The 21,687-nt window shown below is 42.8% G+C and overlaps 1 protein-coding gene across 2 annotated transcripts in view; it reads left to right on the top strand.

Moving 5' to 3' along the window:
* Window positions 1-21,687, top strand: part of ZCCHC14 (zinc finger CCHC-type containing 14) — a 162,212-nt gene that overhangs the window by 28,852 nt on the left and 111,673 nt on the right. For both annotated transcript variants that reach the window (XM_056525536.1, XM_056525535.1), the window contains exon 3: window positions 2,758-2,881. In XM_056525536.1, coding sequence (XP_056381511.1) covers window positions 2,758-2,881 — 124 coding nt within the window. The remainder of the gene's footprint in view (window positions 1-2,757; window positions 2,882-21,687) is intronic.

Genomic DNA, 21,687 nt, shown 5'->3' with positions numbered 1-21,687 from the left:
ATGGAGGAGCATGTGACACACACATCACTCTGCTTCCTCCGTAGCGTTACGCTGGGCGCTGGGGAGGAGGTGGAGTGACGTGTGTGTCACATGCATTATGCGGACGGGAGAACGGGACAGCGGCAGTAAAGGGGATGGCAGAACTGGGCAGCGGCGTGAATCAGAGAACGGGGCAGCAGAGCACTTCGCTGTACCGACCCAGGAGCAGGTAAGCTTCAGCAGCCTCCCCTCTGCAGCCTTCCCTCCTCCATCCTGCCGGGGACGATATGTCCTCCTCCATCCCGCAAGCCAGGATCTGCTCTCCGCCCCTGCACTTCGGCACACACATTTGCTCCATAAGACGCACAGACATTTTCTTCCCACTTTTGGGGGCAAAAAAGTGCGTCTTATGGAGCAAAAAATACGGCATATAGTTTTTGTATTATGTCTGCTATTGAACTTTTTCCCCACAAAATTGCTATGCATAAAGTTGTCTTTTCTTGACCCCTTTTTAACTTTATTTTTTATTTTTCCATATATGAGGGCTGTTTTGAGGGCTCATTTTGTTGTGATGGGACTTTTTGATCACTTTTTAGTCATTTATTTTTGAAATATGATTTGATTAAGAACAATTATTTTTAGTTTGGTATTTTCTTTTTACATTTATGCCGTTTACTGTCCGGGTTTGTAAACATTATATTTAAACAGTATGGACATGGCAATACCAAATACGTTCATTTTTTTTTCAATTTTATTAATTTTTTTTATTTTTTGTAAAATTGGAAAATAAGGCGTATTTTTGTTTTTCATTCTGGTTGGATGGTGGTTTTATATACATTTCTAGACACTTTTGTATTTTTTATTTTACACCTTAAGTCCCCCACAGGGTACTTTTACATGCAATCATTAGATTGCATTCACTGTATAATGCTATGCTTATAGCATCAGCGGCTACCATCAGTAGCCAGATACTCACTGCTCTGAAGCAATCACTGGCCATGCACTCACTTCAAAGTTACTTCACACTCCAGGGCGTACATTTACACCCTTGTGCGTCCAGTCCTGAACGCCAGGGGCATACATTTGCGCTATTCATCCTCTAGGGATTAAAACGATCTCTGAAAAATAAAAGAAGCAATCTGATCCAGTTTTTCCCTGCACAGGTATAGATAAATCTCCCCCATTGGCTCTGATTTATCAAAATGTGTGTGAGGAAAAACTGAGGGGGTTTTGTCCATAACAACCAATCACATCTCAGCTTTCACTTTACCACAGTGTGTTAAAGTGTACCTGTCGTTAACAAAAACTTTTTTATATAATGTAGATAATACCATTGTGTAGTTTTGGTTAAAAAATTTGTATATTTTTGGGTGAAAAAGGACTGTCCCTGCAACCACTGCCTTTGCGTCCCTGTGAGAAGTCCAAATACAGGAAGTGTGGGTGGGACAGGCAGGACACCTGCAGACTCCTGAATTGTCAACCATCCTGCTGTGTGAGCAGGGGGTCATGTCACAAAGCCTCACTGCACAGAGCCCTGCTTGTCCATTCACATTTCCTGTACTTTGATTCGTCACAGAGACACACAGGGAATAGCTGCAGGGAAACAATATACACATTTTTTTAACCAATGTATATTACAGATATACATATAATGTTATTTTCTTCATTATACAAAAAAAAAAAAAGTTTTTGTTATTGACCCGTACACTTAGGAACGCTGTGCTGTGATTGGTTCCTGTAGGCAAAATCTCTCCAGTTTATCTCCCACATTTTGATAAATCAGGGCCATAGTGTTTTTTCTGTGTTTCTTCTGATATTGCCGTGATTTTTCTAAAATTGTGGCAAAAAAGACTCTATTTAACTTCAGTTGTGCAATGCACGATAAAAATCTGTCATTTTTACCACAATTTTGTAAAATCAAAGCAGAAACAGCCAAAATGCATTAAAAAAATTAGAAATTTTGTAATGAGGTCAAATAACTTTTGCCTCATGGCAAAATTTCTCTAAAAATGCACTTTGAATAAGAAAATGCATCCAAACTACAAGTAAATTGACCTCAACCCACTTATGAGTGAGTAATGAGTTCACGTGAGTGGACTTCAGCACCACGAGCCTGACTAGATAACCAAGTGCAGTGATCAAATGCCAAAGCCAGAGGATTCATGGGAAATGTAGGCAGCATTACAGAACCATTTACATGATGGATATATATCCAAAATGTAGCCTAATCAACGCCTGGCACATCAGCTAAAACAGGAAAGCACAAGGTATACTCAAGAACCTCTACATTATCCAAAATAACAATTTCACTGAGTGCTCATTTAATAGGCTCTTGCCTTTTAATATTCTCTTTATCATATGTGTCTGTCCAAGCACCACAAATAGAAAGATATACCAGCTATGATCTTGTGTAGATTTCAGATACCATTTATGCCAATTTCTGCCATAAATTATAGTAAATCATCTTGTCCCTCAAACGAAGTCCCAACCATTTAAAAATGTTTAGAGCATTAAAAAAATAAGCAATAAGTCACAAACTGACATTCATGGCATGATAAATCCACCCCCCAGAGCCTGTTGGAAAGTCACAGAACTGTTCATTAGACAGTGATTTAAGATACCTTTACATTAAACCAGAAAGCCCCTCAGTTTTTCCAGTAGAAACAACTATTCCTGGTCTTTCTCAGTTCATTTCATAAACAGTTCAGCAGGTGCCTAATAGTGACTCTTCCCAATGAATTGTCTTGCGTGATCTAGTGTATCTGCTCTGTCTCACAGATGACTACAAGAACAGAGACCTCAATAAACAGCATCGGTAACAGCTTAGCAAATGCACTACACACATCAGCACATTCCATTGAAGATCCGATACCCAAGAGGCCTTCTGGAAAGCACTCCAAAGGTAAGACTGGGCATCCTTATCTAATCAGAAAACCATTCTCCAAATGGGACAATGCAAAATGTTGAATCTTTTTGATATTTTTCTGTAATTCTAAAAGAGGTTTCTTACAATAGCAAAAATCTTCATTTGAGATGTCATAGAAGATGACATCTCCACTCGGAGACCGAAGTTGAGTGGAGGAAAGAAATACTGCATGTCCTATTTTTATTTTTTTCTCTGCTCAACTTCCCTAAAATAGTAGACACATGAGGGACACAACGCCGACACGTTTCTGACCATTAGGTCTTTAGTCATGGCTAAGGTCTTAATGGTCCGAAACGCGTCGGCGTTGTGTTTTTTAATTCACTGTTTGTGTTTTTTTTCTTTCATGCTGATTTTTAAATGGACTAATTACATTTTGGACTTTTAATATAATTTTTTCCTGGGAGCTGGAAACCCTTTCCTGGTTTGGAATTTCTCCTGCATTGCTAGTTACTAATAACCCTCACTTACCTGTAATTGGTGGCTGGTATCGAATTTGTTTGTCTTTCTTTTCCCCGGAAGTTGATTTCCTGTAGCCTACAAGAAGAGAGTGTTGTTTCGGACCTTTGCCGGGTGCTTGGCTGCTTCATCTGTTGTGTGTAAGGTCAGCACCCTGAGTACATTACAGATGCACATGTGCATGCATTCATCATCACACAGATCCACAGCCTGTGTTCCAGGTTGTGGTGCGCTGCAGTAGATGGGGTGACTGATGTGTGGGAGGGAAATATGTGCGGTAGGGAAATAACTCACCTCCCATCTTGAAACAAAGGATCCTGGGGATTGTAGTTTGAGGGAGGCTACACTAACAGGAAGCAGCCAGTTCCTAAAAAGAAGCCAACAGCGGGGATTCAGGACAAGCATGAATCCTTAGTAGGCATGTCCATTATTGTATGACACTTAATTACTAACTTCATCCTTTGTTGGACAACGCTTTTAAGTCACACACCTTTTATGAAAGCCATGCTCTCTTTTTTTTTGGATCCAAGCATAAAAATCAATAGTTGTGTCATAAGTCATAGACTTGTTTTTTGGTGCAAATTATGCCAGAATTCTGGCACATTTGACATTTTCCTAATGTTTTACTTACATATTTACTTCAGCGGTAGCGATTTTCCTGATATAAACAGCCCTGCCTTGGGATTCCTCCCTAAACTGTGCCTCAGAGCTCTGTTCTTAACCAGGACAGTGGTAATGGGTCACACACCCATTGTAACAATGTTGCAGTATATTGTGTGTGTCAGTACAGTGTTTTCCCGAAAAGACACCCTGCAATATTGCTAAGGAACCGGCGTCACTGTTCTCCGCTGCTCTTGCTGCTTCCTGGTGTTGGGACATCTCAGAACCTTCAGCCTATCACCGGCTGCAGCGATGTCCCGCCTCTGCCGATGATAGGCTGAGCCCACTGTCATGTAAGAAGCCGGCCGGCTAATGTAAAAAAAAAATAAAAAAATTATCACCAAAACATTAAATACTTTATTCATAAAAGTGTTTAACTGTACAAAATGTTTTCCAGTTATAAATCAAGTTACTTTCACACAAAACACAATGGCAAACAGTCCCTTGTTAGAAATCTCTCCATTTTTGGAATTTCACTCGGAGTCTTGGCTGTCGGTTATTGTGTGAGGCAAACTCTCACACTTTTTTTTTCTTGAGTGATTTTGGAAGTACTCCAAAACAGAGCCTTATACCCTTACCAGCCTGGACCCCGTTTGTAGCTCCGCCCCCTAATGACGTCATCACCAGGGGGCAGAGCTACACGGACCCACGGGGACTGGAGGGAGGTAAGGGGACTTCTTTGTCTTCTGTATACACTATATACAGCTATCTATAGATAGCTGTATATAGTGTATATCGCCCAAAGGGTTAACCTACACTGTCCAGCAGTGTAAGTTAACTCTTTCCTTGCTGGGCTGGCTTAGCGCACAGCTCAGCAAGGGGTTAAGTGAGCCAGCAATGTGTATACTGTATATACATTGCAGGTTCACTGTAAGTTCTTGCTGGGGCAGTAGATATAGGATGTATATCTACTGCTCAGCATCAGCTGTTCTCCCGACTCTGTAGCCTTGAGAACATCTGATCCCGACAGTCACTTCAGGAGGATTGCAGCAGGTGTCAGGAGAAGTGACATCTGCTGTGATCTGTCCCTTACTGCAAGTACTACTACTCCCAACATAGAGAAAACTCTGCTCCATGCTGGCAGCTGTAGTACCTGCATTAATAGACAGATTGCAGCGAGTGTAACTCCTGAAACCCGCTGTGATCCTCCTGTATATTGTACAGATGTGGGCGCTGCTCTTCTATGGTCCCCTGCACTGGCGTGTATGTATACACATATTCATATTTCCCTCAGAGTTGTGATTGCCTGGAACCATCTGGCCAATCACAGCTCTCTGCGGGAAATTTAAATAGGTGTATATATACGGCAGTGCAGGGGACCATAGAAGAGCGGCCGCATCTATACATTATACAGGAGGATAGCAAGGGACCCCGGCGATCTTTCAATTAGTACAGGTAACTACTACTCCCATCATGGAACAGTGTGTTCCATGCTGGGAGTAGTAGTACTACCTAAAAAATGTAAAAAAATAAAAAACACACACAACATTTTTAGGTCCCCACCCGCCCACATAAATTGATCCCTGTTTAAAAATTAAAATTTTGTTATAAAAAGATAAATTTCGTTAAATACAATTTCTTCCATCACTACTGTATCTTTTTATTATTTTTTAATGGTACCCTACGAAATTTTAATAAAAAAGGTATTTCCATCACTTTTTTGGATCGTCCAAAAGAGAATAAAAAACGCCTGAAAAAACGCCAAAGTTAAAACCCACATGGCGGTTTTTCACTCCCATAGACTTCTATGGGAGGAAAACGCCAAGATTTTCCAGAAAAAACGCCAAAGTCTCGACAAGAGGACGTTTTTTAAAAACTGCCAAGGAGCCCAAAAACGCCAAAAGGATTATAAAAACGCCAAACTGAAAAACGGCAAGTGGATTTGGCAAAAAAAAAAAAAAAAAGTGTAAACCTAGCCTCACACATGTTTTGCTATACACATGTTTATTCCCTTTGTGTGTATTGGAACTAAATAAAAAAAGGAGGAAAAAAGCTAATTGGACATAATGTCACACCATATTCCAAAAATGGGCTGGACAAAATTATTGGCACCCTTAACTTAATATTTGGTTGCACACCCTTTGGGAAAAATAACAGAAATCAGTCGCTTCCTATAACCATCAATAAGCTTCTTACACCTCTCAGCCGGAATGTTGGACTACTCTTCCTTTGCAAACTGCTCCAGGTCTCTCTTATTGGAAGGGGGCCTTTTCCCAACAGCAATTTTAAGATCTCTCCACAGGTTTTGGGATTTAGATGCTGGCCACTTCAGAACTCCCTACACTTTGTTGCCATCCATTTCTGTGTGCTTTTGCGACGTATTTTTGGGGTCATTGTCCTGCTGGAAGACCCAAGATCTCGGACGCAAACCCAGCTTTCTGACACTGGGATGTACAGTGCGACCCAAAATCTGTTGGTAATCCTCAGATTTCATGATGCCTTGCACACATTCAAGGAACCCAGTGCCAGAGGCAGAAAAACAACCCCAAAACATAATTGAACCTCCACCCTATTTCACTGTAGGTACTGTGTTCTTTTCTTTGTAAGCCTCATTCCATTTTCAGTAAACAGTAGAATGATGTGCTTTACCAAAAAGCTCTATCTTGGTCTCCTCTGTCCACAAGATGTTTTCCCAGAAGGATTTTTTCTTACTCAAGTTCATTTTGGCAAAATGTAGTCGTGCTTTTTTATGGCTGTGTCAGCAGTGGGGTCCTCCTGGGTCTCCTGCCATAGCATTTCATTTCATTTAAATGTCTCAAATTTTATCTGCTTTCATGTGTGATTTTTATATTGCCCACGCCTGTTACCTGCCCCAGGTGAGTTTAAAGGAGCATCACATGCTTGAAACAATCTTCTTTTTCCACAAATTTGAAAGGGTGCCAATAATTTTTGTCCAGGTCATTTTTGGAGTTTGGTGTGACATTATGTCCAATTAGCTTTTTTTCCTCCCTTTTCTGGTGTGGTTTAATTCCAATACACACATAGGGAATAAACGTGTATAGCAAAATGTGTGTTACTGCAATCCTTTCCTGTGAGAGATACTTCATTTTGTTTAAAAATTTCAGGGGCGCCAACATTTAGGGCCATGACTGTACCTACTGTGAAACATGGGGGTGGAAACATCATGCATTCACATGTCCCTTTAGACGCCGCTGTGAGCTTTTGACAGCGGCAATCTAAAGGCTGCCGCGTCAATGCTGGCTATTGACGACAGCCCCCAAGTACTGAAATCAGCCCCCCAGCTGCAGAGTATGGAGTGGGCACGAGTCATGGCATGTCCCGGGCGTTGGGCGATAGGAATTCCACATCCCTGTATTGAGATGATCTTTTTTTATTGACCAAATACTTATTTTCCACCATAATTTGCAAATAAATTCTTTGAAAAGCAGACAATGTGATTTTATGGATTATTTTTTTCTCATTATGTTTCTAATAGTAGAGGTATACCCATGATGAAAATTACAGGCCTCTCATCTTTTTAAGTGGGAGAACTTGCACAATTGGTGGCTGACTAAATACTTTTTTGCCCCACTGCATCTGTAAGGTGAAGGTTCCGTTGCATATCTTTTACAAGCCTAGATTATTTACGGCTACAATTGGAAAGGGAATACAATCTTTATTTAAAGGGGTATTCCAGGAATTTTTTTATTTGACTATGCTACAGGGGCTGTAAAGTTAGTGTAGTTCATAATATAATGTCTGTACCTATACGTGACGGTTTTCTCACATATTTTCTCAAATATTTATTTTTAACAGCATACAAAATGACTGTCTCAGATTTTTCCCAGGTTGCAATGCAGCCGAGACCTAACTCACTAGTCAGCTGAAGACAGGGAATCTGTCTGCTTCAATTGGTGTAGCAGTCACTTGGTGGGAGAGAGATCAATCTGCAACTAATGCAACAGCTGTAGGCACCCTGAATGAAAACCGCAGGTCTTTTGAATGGATGCAGCTCATTTTTCAGTGGGGTGGCTGATGTGTGGGAGGGAGGAAAATGGAATTATGTGATTTATAGGCAAAAAAGAAAAACTCGGGCAGCAAATACCAGTTCACAAAAAGCTAGCAACAATGTTATGGTGGACTCACAACATAGCCATTTAGCCCCAAGACAAGCACAGATCCTTCCTAAGCATGTCCATCACTTTCTGCCAGGTACGTACTAAAATAACCTTATGGTGGATAACCCCTTTTTAAGTCTATGAAATTTACAAGACCAATTGTTTCTTATTTTGCGGTTTCTAGAACTTTCTTTATATTATGTGATGCATGGAAAAAGAGACATCATATACCTGTTGGCCCCTTTCAAGGAAATAATGCATTGCTCAAAAAAATAAAGGGAACACTAAGAAAACACATCCTAGATCTGAATGAATTAACTAATTGTATTAAATACTTTCGTCTTTACATAGTTGAATGTGCTGACTACAAAATCGCACAAAAATTATCAATGGAAATAAAATGTATCAACCCATGGAGGTTTGGATATGGAGTCACACTCAAAATCAAAGTGGAAAACCACACTACAGGCTTATCCAACTTTGGAGAAATGTGTGCCTGTATGACCTCCCTACAACGCCTGGGCATGCTCCTGATGAGGTGACAGATGGTCTCCTGAGAGATGTCCTCCCAGACCTGACTAAAGCATCTGCCCAACTCCTGGACCGTCTGTGCGAGACATGATGTGCTCAATCGGATTCAGGTCTGGGGAACGAGCGGGCTAGTCTTTAACATCAATGCCTTCCTCTTGCAGGAACTGCTGATACACTCCAGCCACATGAGGTCTAGCATTGTCTTGCATTAGGAGGAACCCAGGGCTAACCTCACCAGCATATGGTCTCACAAGGGGTCTGAGGATCTCATCTCGGTACCTAATGGCAGTCAGGCTACCTCTGGCAAGCACATGGAGGGCTGTGCCGCCCCCCAAAGAAATGCCACCCCACACCATTACTGACACACAGCCAAACCGGTCATGCTGGAGGATGTTGCAGGCAGCATAACGTTCTCCATGACGTCTCCAGACTGTCACGCCTGTCACATGGGCTCAGTGTGAACCTTCTTTCATCTGTGAAGAGCTCAGGGCGCCAGTGGCGAATGTGCCAATCTTGGTGTTCTCTGAGAAATGCCAAACGTCCTGCACGGTGTTGGTTTGTAAGCACAACCCCCACCTGTGGACGTCGGGCCCTCATACCACCTTCATGGAGTCTGTTTCTGACCATTTGAGTGGACACATGCACATTTGTGGCCTGCTGGAGGTCATTTTGCAGGGCGCTGGCAGTGCTCCTCCTTGAACAAAGGCGGAGGTAGTGGTACTGCTGCTGGGTTTTGTCCTCCTATGGCCTCCTCCACGTCTCCTCTTGTACTGGCCTGTCTCCTGGTAGCACCTCCATGCTCAGGACACTACGCTGAATGACACAGCAAACCTTGTCACAGCTTGTATTGATGTGCCATCCTACCTGAGCCACTTGTGGGGGTTGTAGACTCCGTCTCATGCTATCACTAGAGTGAAAGCACTGCCAGCATTAAAAAGTGACCAAAACATCAGCCAGGAAGCATAGGTCTTTTATTTGAAAAAGGGGACAAGGCTCCCCGAAATGTATCTGGTTTAAAGACTTTACCTGCACAAGTATTGGGACAACTTGGAATCCGCCACTGTCCCAGCAGAGCCATTGACAAGCAGCTTAAACCTACTGCCGGCAAGTGATCAACAGCACCGGACCTCCACTGCTCTCTCACATCCTTCCCTGTGCTGTCGGGGTAGAGAGACACAGGGCCGGATAATCTGCAATTCCGCCACGCTCTTTTGATTGACTTCGCAAAACTTACCAACTGATCCGGTAAGAGGCACATTGTGCCGCTACATCCCCCTCTTTAACAGTGTCCCTGTGCTGCTGGGGTATAGAGGTCTATGCCTAAGCGCTGATACGCGCTGTCTTTCATCTACCCTGCGCAGACAGGGCTAAGTGGGCTCATAACAGTGAGTCTCCAGTGCTGCAAAAAACCCTCTTAACTTGGATTTATAAACCAATACAGGATTAACTCTAACATCATTGTCTACACCATTTGAACTTGTGGCATTACTTACCTCTTTATAACCCTGTTTAAGCAATTGTCAGACTGTACCTTTTGTGCGTACAAGAGCACAGTATCTACTTGTCCCATATACGAAGTACATTATTTAGTTCACTAAGTGTAACCCCCTTGTGATTTAGTGTAATTTATATATGAAATCTGAGTATTTATCTATTTATGAACTGTATTTCTATACTGTGAGTTGTCTGAAGCAAGGGCCCTGCCGAAGACCTTTTTAAATGAGTTTTTAAATAAATGTAATTTTATCACCAATAAATGTGATTTTGTGCTAGACACAATCTCTTTCCTTTTTTTATCTTCTGAACTTCTTTTTGTCTCTCTTACCTTAGCCTAGTAGGACTGCTCCTTTGTTTGTTTATTGTTTATACTCTACTTTATGTTAGTGATAACATTTTGTCGATACTTGCATCATTTGTTGGTGAAAAATTCCAAAATTTGATGAAAAAATTGCAAATTTTGCATTTTTGTCACTTTGAAGCTCTCTGCTTATAAGGGAAATTAATATTCCAAATAAATGATATATTGATTCACATATACAATATGTCTACTTTATGTTTCCATCATAAAGTTGACATGTTTTTACTTTTGGAAGACATCAGAGGGCTTCAAAGTATAGCACCAATTTTCCAATTTTTCACAAAATTTTCAAAATCGAAATTTTTCAGGGACCAGTTCTGTTTTGAAGTGGATTTGAAGGGCCTTCATATTAGAAATACTCCACAAATGACCCCATTATAAAAACTGCTCCCCTCAAAGTATTCAAAATTATATTCAAAAGGTTTTTTAACCCTTTAGGTGTTTCACAGGAATAGCAGCAAATTGAAGGAGAAAATTCAAAATCTTCATTTTTTACACTGGCATGTTCTTGTAGACCCAGTTATTGAATTTTTACAAGGGGTAAAAGGAGAGAAATCTTCCTAAAATGTGTAACCCAATTTCTCTTGAGTTAGAAAATACCTCATATGTGTATGTCAAGTGTTCGGCGGGCGCAGTAGAGGGCTCAGAAGGGAAGGAGAGTGAGTTTTTCTGAAATGGTTTTTTTGGGGGCATGTCACATGTAGGAAGCCCCTATGGTGCCAGAACAGCAAAAAAAAAAAAAACCCCACATGGCATACTTTTTTGGAAATTACACCCCTCAAGGCACGTAACAAGGGGTCCAGTGAGCCTTAACAAGTGTTTGACTTTTCGTTAAAGTTGGATGTGTAAATGATTTTTTTTTTCACTAAAATGCTAGTTTTTCCTCAAATTACATTTTTTGCAAAGGATAATAGGACAAAATGCCCCCCAAAATTTGTAACCCCATCTCTTCTGAGTATGGAAATACCCCATGTTAGGACGTAAAATGCTTTGCGGGAGAAATACAGTGCTCAGAAGAGAATTTGGCTTTTGAAAGGAAATTTTGCTGAAATGGTTTTTGGGGAGCATTTCACATTTAAGAAGCCCCTTTGGTGCCAGAACAGCGGAAAAAAAAAACAACACATGGCATACTATTTTGGAAACTTCACCCCTCAAGGCATGTAACAAGGGGTCCAGTGAGCCTTAAAACCACACAGGTGTTTGACGACTTTTGGTTAAAGTTGGATGTGTAATTTATTTATTTTATTTTATTTTTTTTCACTAAAATGCTAGTTTTCCCTCAAATGTAAAATTTTTACAAGGGATAATAGGACAAAATGCCCTCCAAAATTTGTAACCCCATCTCTTCTGAGTATGGAAATACCCCATGTGTGGACATCAAGTGCTCTGCTGGCGCACTACAGTGCTCAGAAAAGAAGGAGCGCCATTGAGCATTTGGGAAAAAAAATTGTTTGTAATGGAAGTCAGGGGCCATGTGCGTTTACAAAGCCCCCCGTGCTGCCAGAACAGTGGACCCTCACATGTGACCCTATTTTGGAAACTACACCCCTCGCAGAATCTAATAAGGTGAGTATTTACACCCCACTGGCGTTTAACAGATCTTTGGAACAGTGGGCTGTGCAAATTAAAAATTACATTTTTCATTTTCACGGACCACTGTTCCAAAAATCTGTCAGACACCTGTGGGGCGTAAATGCTCACTGCACCCCTTATTACATTACATGAGGGGTGTAGTTTCCAAAATGTGGTCACATGTGGGGGGGTCTATTGTTCTGGCACTATGGGGGCTTTGTAAACACACGTGGCCTTCAATTCTGAAAAATTTTCTCTTCAAAAGCCCAATGGCGCTCCTTCTCTTCCGAGCATTGTAGTTTGCCCGCAGAGCACTTTACATCCACATATGGGGTATGTTCTTACTCAGAAGAAATGGGGATACAAATTTTGGCAGGCTTTTTTTTCCTATTTTCCCTTGTGAAAATGAAAAATTTTGGGTAACACCAGCATTTTAGTGGAAAATATTTTTTTTTTCTTTTTTCCATCCACCTTTGTTACCCCTTGTTACGTTCCGTGAGGTGTGTAGTTTCCAAAATGGGGTCACATGTGGGTATTTCTTTTTTTGCGTTTGTCAGAACCGCTGTAAAATCAGCCACCCCTGTGCAAATCACCAATTTAGGCCTCAAATGTACATAGTGCATTCTCACTCCTGAGCCTTGTTGTGCGTCCGCAGAGCATTATACGCCCATATTCAGGAGAAATTTCCTTTTAACGCTTGTGAAAATAAAAAGTATGGGGTAACACCAGCATTTTAGTGTAAAATTATTTTTTTTTTTTACACTAACAAGCTGGTGTAGCCCCCAACTTTTCCTTTTCATTAGGGGTAAAAGGAGAAAAAGACCCCCAAATTTGTAGTGCAATTTCTCCCGAGTACGGAAATACCACATATGTGGCCCTAAACTGTTTCCTTGAAATACGACAGGGCTCTGAAGTGAGAGCGCTCCATGTGCATTTGAGTACTAAATTAGGGATTGCATAGGGGTGGACATAGGGGTATTCTATGCCAGTGATTCCCAATCAGGGTGCCTCCAGCTGTTGCTAAATTCCCAGCATGCCTGGACAGTCAGTGGCTGTCCGGAAATGCTGGGAGTTGTTGTATTGCAACAGCTGGAGGCTCCATTTTGGGAACACTTCCATACAATAGGTTTTTCATTTTTATTGGGGGGGACAGTGGAAGGGGGTGTATATGTAGTGTTTTACCCTTTATTTTGTGGTAGTGTAGTGTAGTGTAGTGTAGTGTTTTTAGGGTACATTCGCTCTGGCGTGTTGCGGTGAGTTTCCCGCTAGAAGTTTTCGTTGTGGCGAAAAATTTTCCGCAGCCCAAACTTGAAGCAGGAAACTTACTGTAAACCTGCCTGTGTGAATGTACCCTGTACGTTCACATGGGGGGCAAACCTCCAGCTGTTTCAAAACTACAACTCCCAGCATATACTGACAGACCGTGCATGCTGGGAGTTATACTTTTGCAACAGCTGGAGGCACACTGGTTGGAAAACCTTCAGTTAGGTTCTGTTACCTAACTCAGTATTTTCCAACCAGTGGGCCTCCAGCTGTTGCAAAACTACAACTCCCAGCATGTACTGATCACCGAAGGGCATGCCGGGAGATGTAGTTATGCAACAGCTGGAGATACGCAAATACAACTCCCTGCATGCTGAGACAGCTGTTTGCTGTTTGGGCATGCTGGAATTTGCAGTTTTGCAACATCTGGAGGGCCACAGTGATCTCCAAACTGTGGCCCCCCAGATGGTGCAAAGCTACAAATCCCAGCATGCCCAGACAGCAAACAGCTGTTTGGGCATGCTAGGAGTTGTAGTTTTGCAAGATCTGGAGGGATACAGTTTAGACACCACTTTATAGTGGTCTCAAACTGTAGCCCTCCAGCTGTTGCAAAACTACATATTCCAGCATGCCCAAACAGCTGTCTGGGCATGCTGGGAGTTGTAGTTTTGCAACATCTGGAGGGCTACAGTTAGAGACCACTGTATAGTGGTCTCAAACTGTACCCTCCAGATGTTGCTAGGCAACTCACCAGCTTCTGTAGGATCCAGCCGCATGACATGCTGCCCGCCGATCTCAGTCGCCCGATGCCTCCGGATGGGTAAGTGGACTTCGGCGCCCGGTCCCCTTCCGTTTCCCCGTTCTGCCCCGCCTATTGTGGGTGGGCAGGATGGGGAAAACGAAAATTAACCACCCCGCCCCCGATCTTCTATTGGTTGTCGCTTCTGGCGACCAATAGGAGGGGTGGCACCCATGCCACCTCACTCCTATCTCTTCAGGGGGATCGTGGTTGTCTTAGACAACCGCGATCCCCCTTATATTCCGGGTCACCATAGACCCGGAATGACCGGAATCGCGCAAATCGCAAGTCTGAATTCACTTGCGATTTGCCGAGATCGCCGACATGGGGGGTCTGATGACCCCCCTGGGCGTTTGCACTTGATGCCTGCTGAATGATTTCAGCAGGCATCCTGGTCCGATCCCGGCCCGGCGTGCGGCGGGGGCCGGAATTCTCCATGACGTACGCGTACGTCATGGGTCCTTAAGTACCAGGGTGTCATGATGTACGCGTACTTCAAGGGTCCTTAAGGGGATTATTCTGTGTCTCTGGACAGTTTATTGCGGGCAGGGGGTTTCATCATTGTGACCTCCCCTCTTGAACGTGCAAGCTTTTGTATCTAAGGCTGGGTTCACACCAAGTTTTTGCAATACAGTTCTCGTATCAGGTTTTTGATAAATAAAAAAAAAAACGGATTCCTCAAAACCTGACTAAACTGTAATTTACAGTTTGAAAAATGATGTCCGGTTGCATCCATTTTTTTTAAGAAAAAACTTGTAAGTTTTTAACTTTTCACTCCATTGCGAATAAAGTTTCACTTGTTTGATTGAAATTCCAAGAAAAAAAACGTGCAAAGTCAAAAAACGTATGGTGAAAACCTGATGGAACCGTACGCACATACAGTTTTGTACGATTCCCATTGACTCCCATGTTAAAAAAAATAAAAAAAAATATGGATATGTTTTCAATACGGTTTTTCAACCGGACCAAAAACTGTGGTAGGCTACGGTTTTGGGTACGGGAAAAAAACTGACAAAACTGTACAGGATGCAAAACGGACACAACCGGATGCATCGTTTGGCATACGGTTTTCAATGGTGAGTCAATGCATACGGTTTTCCATACGGTTCTGTACAGTTTTCAAATTGAAAATGTATACGGAAACTGTATTGCAAAAACGTTGTGTGAACCCAGCCTTATTCCTTGTCTGCAAAGTCCTTATGTGTCTCTGGGCAACATTGCTTCCCTGTTATCTGATCTTTACAGTGTAGTGTGTTATCATAAATTGCATATTCAAGCCAAGGCATGCTGCCCCAACAGCTGCTAGGTATACCCTTAATCTCCTATGTGGAAATATTAACTCTCTCCTTACTGGAGAAAGCACTGAACAGTAACTCTTCAAATATCACTGCAATTTAATGGTTGTTCCCATCAATAAGCAGAGCCTAGATATTAGAATTATTCTGCATGAAAGGGCATCTTGCACCATTCTGTATAAAATGTGTATGAAGTCTATCATCTGCCTTTAGTGTCAAAATGAGAAAGTTTATTGACTCAAAAAGAATGCATAATATCTCAGTACAGAAACAATATAAAAGAAAAAGCTCAGGTCAATGACATAACAGAAATTCTATGTCAATATGAGAAAGGTATGACATTCATCAGTTGATTATCGTGGCTAATAGTTGTAATCACGGTACATAAACTAGCAAAGGCATTAATGAAATCAGTACGTCCGGCGGCAGATACACTAGGAAGAGGGGGAGGAGAGGAGGAACAGAGGTAGGGTGAGGCTAGGAAAACGGGGAGAGGTACCAAGACCTCAAGGAAAAGGAGGAGGTCAGGGTCAGCAAAACCATGTCAAGTGTTCCAGTGTGTCATCATACACTGGGTATGGGGAGCACAGGTGAGGGGCGTGGGTGCTGGGGCGACGAACTTGTTTCACGTCATTGCTGACGCCTAATTAGGCCGGATGAAGCGTCAGCAATGACGTGAAATTAGTTCGTCGCCCAACAGCACCCACGCCCCTCACCTGTGCTCCACTCGCCCGCACACCTGACTTGCTGCTGCGCAGGAACGCTGTATGTTCATCACACTCTGATGTCTTCAGTTTCTTCCAATAAAGCTGCCATCTGATGTCCCTGGGATGGTGAGTGCGTGTTCTTTATTCTTTCCGCATACAGTTTTGCCTTTATGACTTTGTTACACGCACCCCTTATATCGGGACTCAGTCAGGGTGCAGTTATCCTAGCAGACCGTGGTCTTCTGTTTGTCCCAGTGGTGCCGCCGCTTTTTCTGCGCTCTGTGTATAGGTATTAATTCCCACGTGGTTTTGCACAATTTTTTTTTTTTTTTACTTTACCTATTAGCACCAGGCACAGAGATTCATTAATTTTCTGTGTTTTGAACACTCTTCTGGTTTTGGCAAAAAAAATACTGCATGTAAACCCAGCCTCAGAATGACCTTTGCAGAGCAAAACTTCTTTTTTTTTTTAGCAGGATTCCTTGCCTCCACAACCCACAGCCCCCTCCTCCCCCTTTTAAAAGTATAAAACCAAGACCCAACGTGTCCAACTAATGAAATGTGCTTTCATTCAATTTCTGCTGGAAAAGCTTATTTTCCTCTGACCACATCTTGGTTATTTGTCTAGCATTAAGTTGTTCATTTGTGAAAACGAAAGATAAATTCTGGGGGCCCCTTCCAGGCTGCTGACTTTACACAATGTAAGTGTTATTGATATCTAACACACAGTTCTACAGGCAGTTGTTTTATTTGTCACACAGGAAATGGCCAGTATCTTTGTATCAAACATGTGAAGCTTATTCATAGATCAAAACCTACACTGAGAGTCTTTAAATGGGGGACACGGTATCAAATGGTCTGTTTCATGAGAATACATTACACCACACGTGAAGCGTTGTTACTGATGTCAGAAATGGATTATATAATGAATAGAATGTCAGAACTACAGTGAAGTGGGAAAAGAAATATGGAACTTTAGGGCTGGGTCACACGTGCAGTATTTGGCTGTGTATTCTCTTCTACTGATTTTGCTACCCATTGACTTCAGTAGGTAGGAAAATACTCAGCAGCAAAATACTGCACACCCTTGGGGTGTGTTCACATGGACATGTTACCGCTGCAAGGTTGAATGGGGGAAGGGCTCTCCCCCTGCTGCAAATTTTCAGTGGAATTTTTGCAGTGGAAAATCCACTGCAGACTCCATTGACGTCAGTAGGGGCTGCGGCGGATTTTCCACAGCAGTTGCAGACAGCCTGCGGAAAGCCCGCCCCCTTTAAACTCTCAGCAGGAAACTCTGTGCGTTTGCAATCAAATACACTTCTGTGAACCCACAAAGTAAACATGATAAAATCAGATGTGTACCACATACATATATGTAAAATAAAACAAATATGCTGTTTTGGGGTAAAATGACCTCCATACCTGTACAGTTCTTCTCTCCCATGGATCTGATCACTTTGACAGAGATTTATCCACCTCCGTAGTAGATAATTTTTTTTTTTTTGCGTAAAAAAAAACTGCACATACTTGCGCACGTGCGACTTTTCTATACATGTTTTGACTTTTGATTTTTGCTTATTCCAAAGCACATTTCTGAAATCTGAAATCTTGTTCTGCATCATGAAACAAAGCTACTACATTAATGTTAATTATAGAAAAAAAATAATTATAACTAATAACTCTTAATTTTAAGGTTGAAAATACACACTGCACACCTTGTTAATTTTAGGACATGTCCATGCTGGCGTACCCACTAAGTTCTAAAATTAATGTTGTGTTTAAAATAGAATAAGGCACAAAATAATTGTGTAAGAATTCTTTACAGACTACGTAAATAACCCATATGTGGCACAAAAATTTTTCCTTGAAAAAAAGAAACATCCATAGTAATACAGCTTCATGCATATTTTGGGGTGGGTAACATACCGAGCCGTTTTTTCCGGCCTCCAACATTACAAAATCCGGGCTCAAAATTAAACAAAAAAAACCTCCAGAGTACGGATATTCATGGTGCGGCATAGTATGTTTTTTATTATTTTTTGAGGATTAATTTCTGAAGAGGGTGGATGGGTTGTTGCGGGATAGTTGGAGTGCAGCTATTTAGTGCCAGGAGGCCAGTCAGGGTGTCACCCAATGCGGTACGCCCCCCCCCCCCCCCTCCCCGTCACTCTCTAGCAACACTACTGTTCATAAAGGGTAGATAAAGAACTTCGGCTATTAACATAAGGGAACATTTTTCTGCTTTAAAAAAAATGCTTTTGTAAGCGGGTTTCCAGGGTTTTGCTTATGTGCGATTTATTTATCAAGGTTGTGCGACTATTTTATAAATAGGTTGCATGTAAGCAAAAGTAAGTTTAAAAAAATTGTCATATAAAAGCCATACGTTTGAAAAGAAGGATAAGTCTCCTTTTCATGGTTTCCTCTGTGAGCTCTGACCCTGCTGTCGCCAGGTAACAGAGCACACACTTTCCCACAATCCCCCTTGCATTCATGCACAGTGAAGACCAGCTGCCAGTACCTTCAGGAATCTGCAGTTGAACTGAGCGTGTGTTACCCACTTTAGTGGGACATAACCAAGGGCGGCAGATAGCAATTCGATGCAGGCACATAGGGGGTTTGTAATTACATATCTTTAAAACTACATTTTTAGAAATGCTTGTACATGTAAAATATGTTTTAATTTCACAGAAATCATCAATTTTCTTAAGGGCAACCCCTTTAACCATATCAGGGTCTGAGAAAGCTGCATTTATGGCAGCCTGTATTGGTTGCCACCCAGCATCTGTTGCCCATAATAAAGGTAAAAGCTGAGTGAGTTGAAGGTGGCAAAGCAGTTCTGCCCTAGTTTGTGTCCTCTAGTTTGTGAGTGACTTTTGTCTTATGGTATTGAATAGCTAATAGCCTGTGAATCGCCCTCCCATTTTCAGCAACATCGATGACAGGGGTGCATTATTTTGTTCTTTTCAGTCGTAGCATCTCAGGTCTAGGCAATGCTGGAGTGGAAATTCTGTGAATAATAACATCTGGCGGTGCTCCTAGCTTCCCGTGGATGAATCATCACTGGCGCTGCTGCAGATGGAAGCATTTTAGTCCCTGTGTACTGTATGGAAATTATGTGCAGCCACAAAAGAGAAATTCTTTGATCAGCATTTGCTGACGTAGAATGTTTTTTGCAGCTGTCTTGGAGTTGCATATATAGTGGGAGGATGCATTATTGTATCTAGGTGCACGATTTCTGCCTCTAACACTCTGTCCTGCTGGATTTAGAATTCTCATTATATTGTGTCAGGATTAATTGTTCTGTACATCCCCTAAAAAATTTTATAGAAAAAAAATAGCAGAAAGTAAAAGCAGAATCCTCTTTTTTTTTTTTTTTCTTCAGACAATGAAAAATGGAAATGTGGCAAATGCTTAGTTATTGTACAGTATGCCTCTACACCGAGAAGCAGATAGCTGGGTGCCAATTGATATGTCCACATAAATGCTTCCACAGGATTAATCACCCAGCTTTTTCAGACTGCTAAATTCTTAAGGTTACTTGTATATAGTTGGTATGGTGAAAGAAGACATCTCCAGCGCATTTAAAGGGGTTTCCAGGTCTTTTTCAGGCTTTAAGTCAACAATGCCAAGTTATATCGTAATGCCTCGTGGACCCACTGTGCCACAAATGGCAGCTGGCCAGGCAGGCAGACTGGGGGCAAACTGACACTATAGATAGAGTCAGATGCAGCAGAGCTGAACAGGTGTTTATAGCAGAAGCTGTGATAACAGCTAGCCAAGATGGCTTCAGGTGCAGGCTGTCTTCAACAAGCTGCAAGCATACTGGATTCATGGTAGACAGTCCAAGTTCATACACAAGAGATACGGGTCAGAGTCCAAGAGATGAGGCAAAGTTCAGGTCAGGCAGACAGGCTACAGAGACGTTAGTAGTGCAGGATACAATTCAAAATTCATCCTTGAGGCCTAGGTATGCAGACTTGTTTACAGTGCCTGGCTGGGATTGGTGGAGGATCCATTAGAAAGTGCACACTGGCTCAGCCAGTGCTTGGAAACTACAGCAAGAGACACAGCAGAGCAGGAAGACCAGGAAATACAGCAGACACATGGCACATAAAATGTCACACAATGCTGGTAAGAACCCGGACACATGGTATGCTTGTGGTTGCCAAACAGCAGCGTTGCATATATTACTGGGTAATATGCTTCTATTACTTCTGTGTGCCGCTTTATCCTATATAGATAAATATAACCCTCACCAGGAAGTGCTGTAATGCTAGTCGTTTTTCCTTTAACCCCTTAAGGACAATGGACGTACTCCTACACCCCCGTTTTCGAGTCCTTAAGGACCAAGGACGTAGGAGTACGTCCTGTCCATTCCCGGCCCCCCGCAGCCAGCTGGAGCGGAGCCGGTGCCCGATACCTGCTGATATCGATCAGCAGGCATCGCAGCATATCGCCCAGGGGGGTCATGATGACCCCCCCCCCCATGTCGGCGATGGCCGCAGATCGCTGAACAATTCAGCCCAGCGATCTGCGGCGGATTCCGGGTCAATCGGGTCTTTAGTTACCCGAAATTACTGGCTGATCCCGAACAGCCATAGCCAGCAGGGGTGAGGTGGCACTGCTGCCACCTCACGATCGCCCTGATTCGTCGGCCAATCAGGGCACCTGCTGCAGGTGTCACTCCCGCAACTCGATCCGCCCCTCTTCCGGAGGACGTGATCGGGTGCGGGAAGAGGACCCCGGCAGCTGGGGACCCCGATCCCCGGCGTCCCTGTTGGGATCAGGGCCCCAGGAGCTGACCTGCAGCGTGGATCAGCAGTTGGGTGAGTGACAGCCTCCTGCTGTTGCTTAGCAACAGCTCCCAGCATGCAAAAAGGGAATGCTGGGAGCTGTAGTTATGCAACAGCAGGAGGCAGACCACCACAACTCCCAGCATTCCCTTATGGGCATGCTGGGACTTATAGTTTTGCAACAGCTGGAGGCACATTTTTTCTATGGAAAAGTGTACCTTCAGCTGTTGTATAACTACAACTCCCAGCTTGCACAATCAGCTAAAGTGCATGCTAGGAGTTGTAGTGGTGCATCTGCTGGTTGCACAACTACAACTCCCAGCATGCCCGTTGGCTGTCAGTGACTGCTGAGAGTTGTAGTTTTGCAACAGCTGAAGGCACACTGGTTGTGAAACACTGAGTTAAGTAGCAAACCAGTGTGTCTCCTGCTGTTGCATAACTACAATCCCCAGCCAAAGTAGTATGCCTCCAGCTGTTGCATAACTACAAGTCCCAGCATGCCCTTCCACTGTCTGTACATGCTGGGGGTTGTAGCTTTTGCAACAGCTGAAGGCACACTGGTTGCAATACACTGAGTTTGTTACCAAACTCGGTGTTTCACAACCAGTGTGCCTCCAGCTGTTGCAAAACTACAACTCCCAGCATGCACTGATAGACCGTACATGCTGGGAGTTGTAGTTTTGCAACAGCTGGATGTTTCTCCCCCCCCCCAATGTGAATGTACAGGGTACATGGGCGGAGTTTTACAGTAAGTATCCGGCTGCAAGTTTGAGCTGCGGCAAATTTTCTG

Source organism: Hyla sarda, chromosome 6, assembly GCF_029499605.1.
Source record: "Hyla sarda isolate aHylSar1 chromosome 6, aHylSar1.hap1, whole genome shotgun sequence".
NCBI classification, from domain to species: Eukaryota; Metazoa; Chordata; class Amphibia; order Anura; family Hylidae; genus Hyla; species Hyla sarda.
Note: the sequence above shows the minus strand (reverse complement) of the source record. Positions and strands in the feature narration are given on the sequence as shown.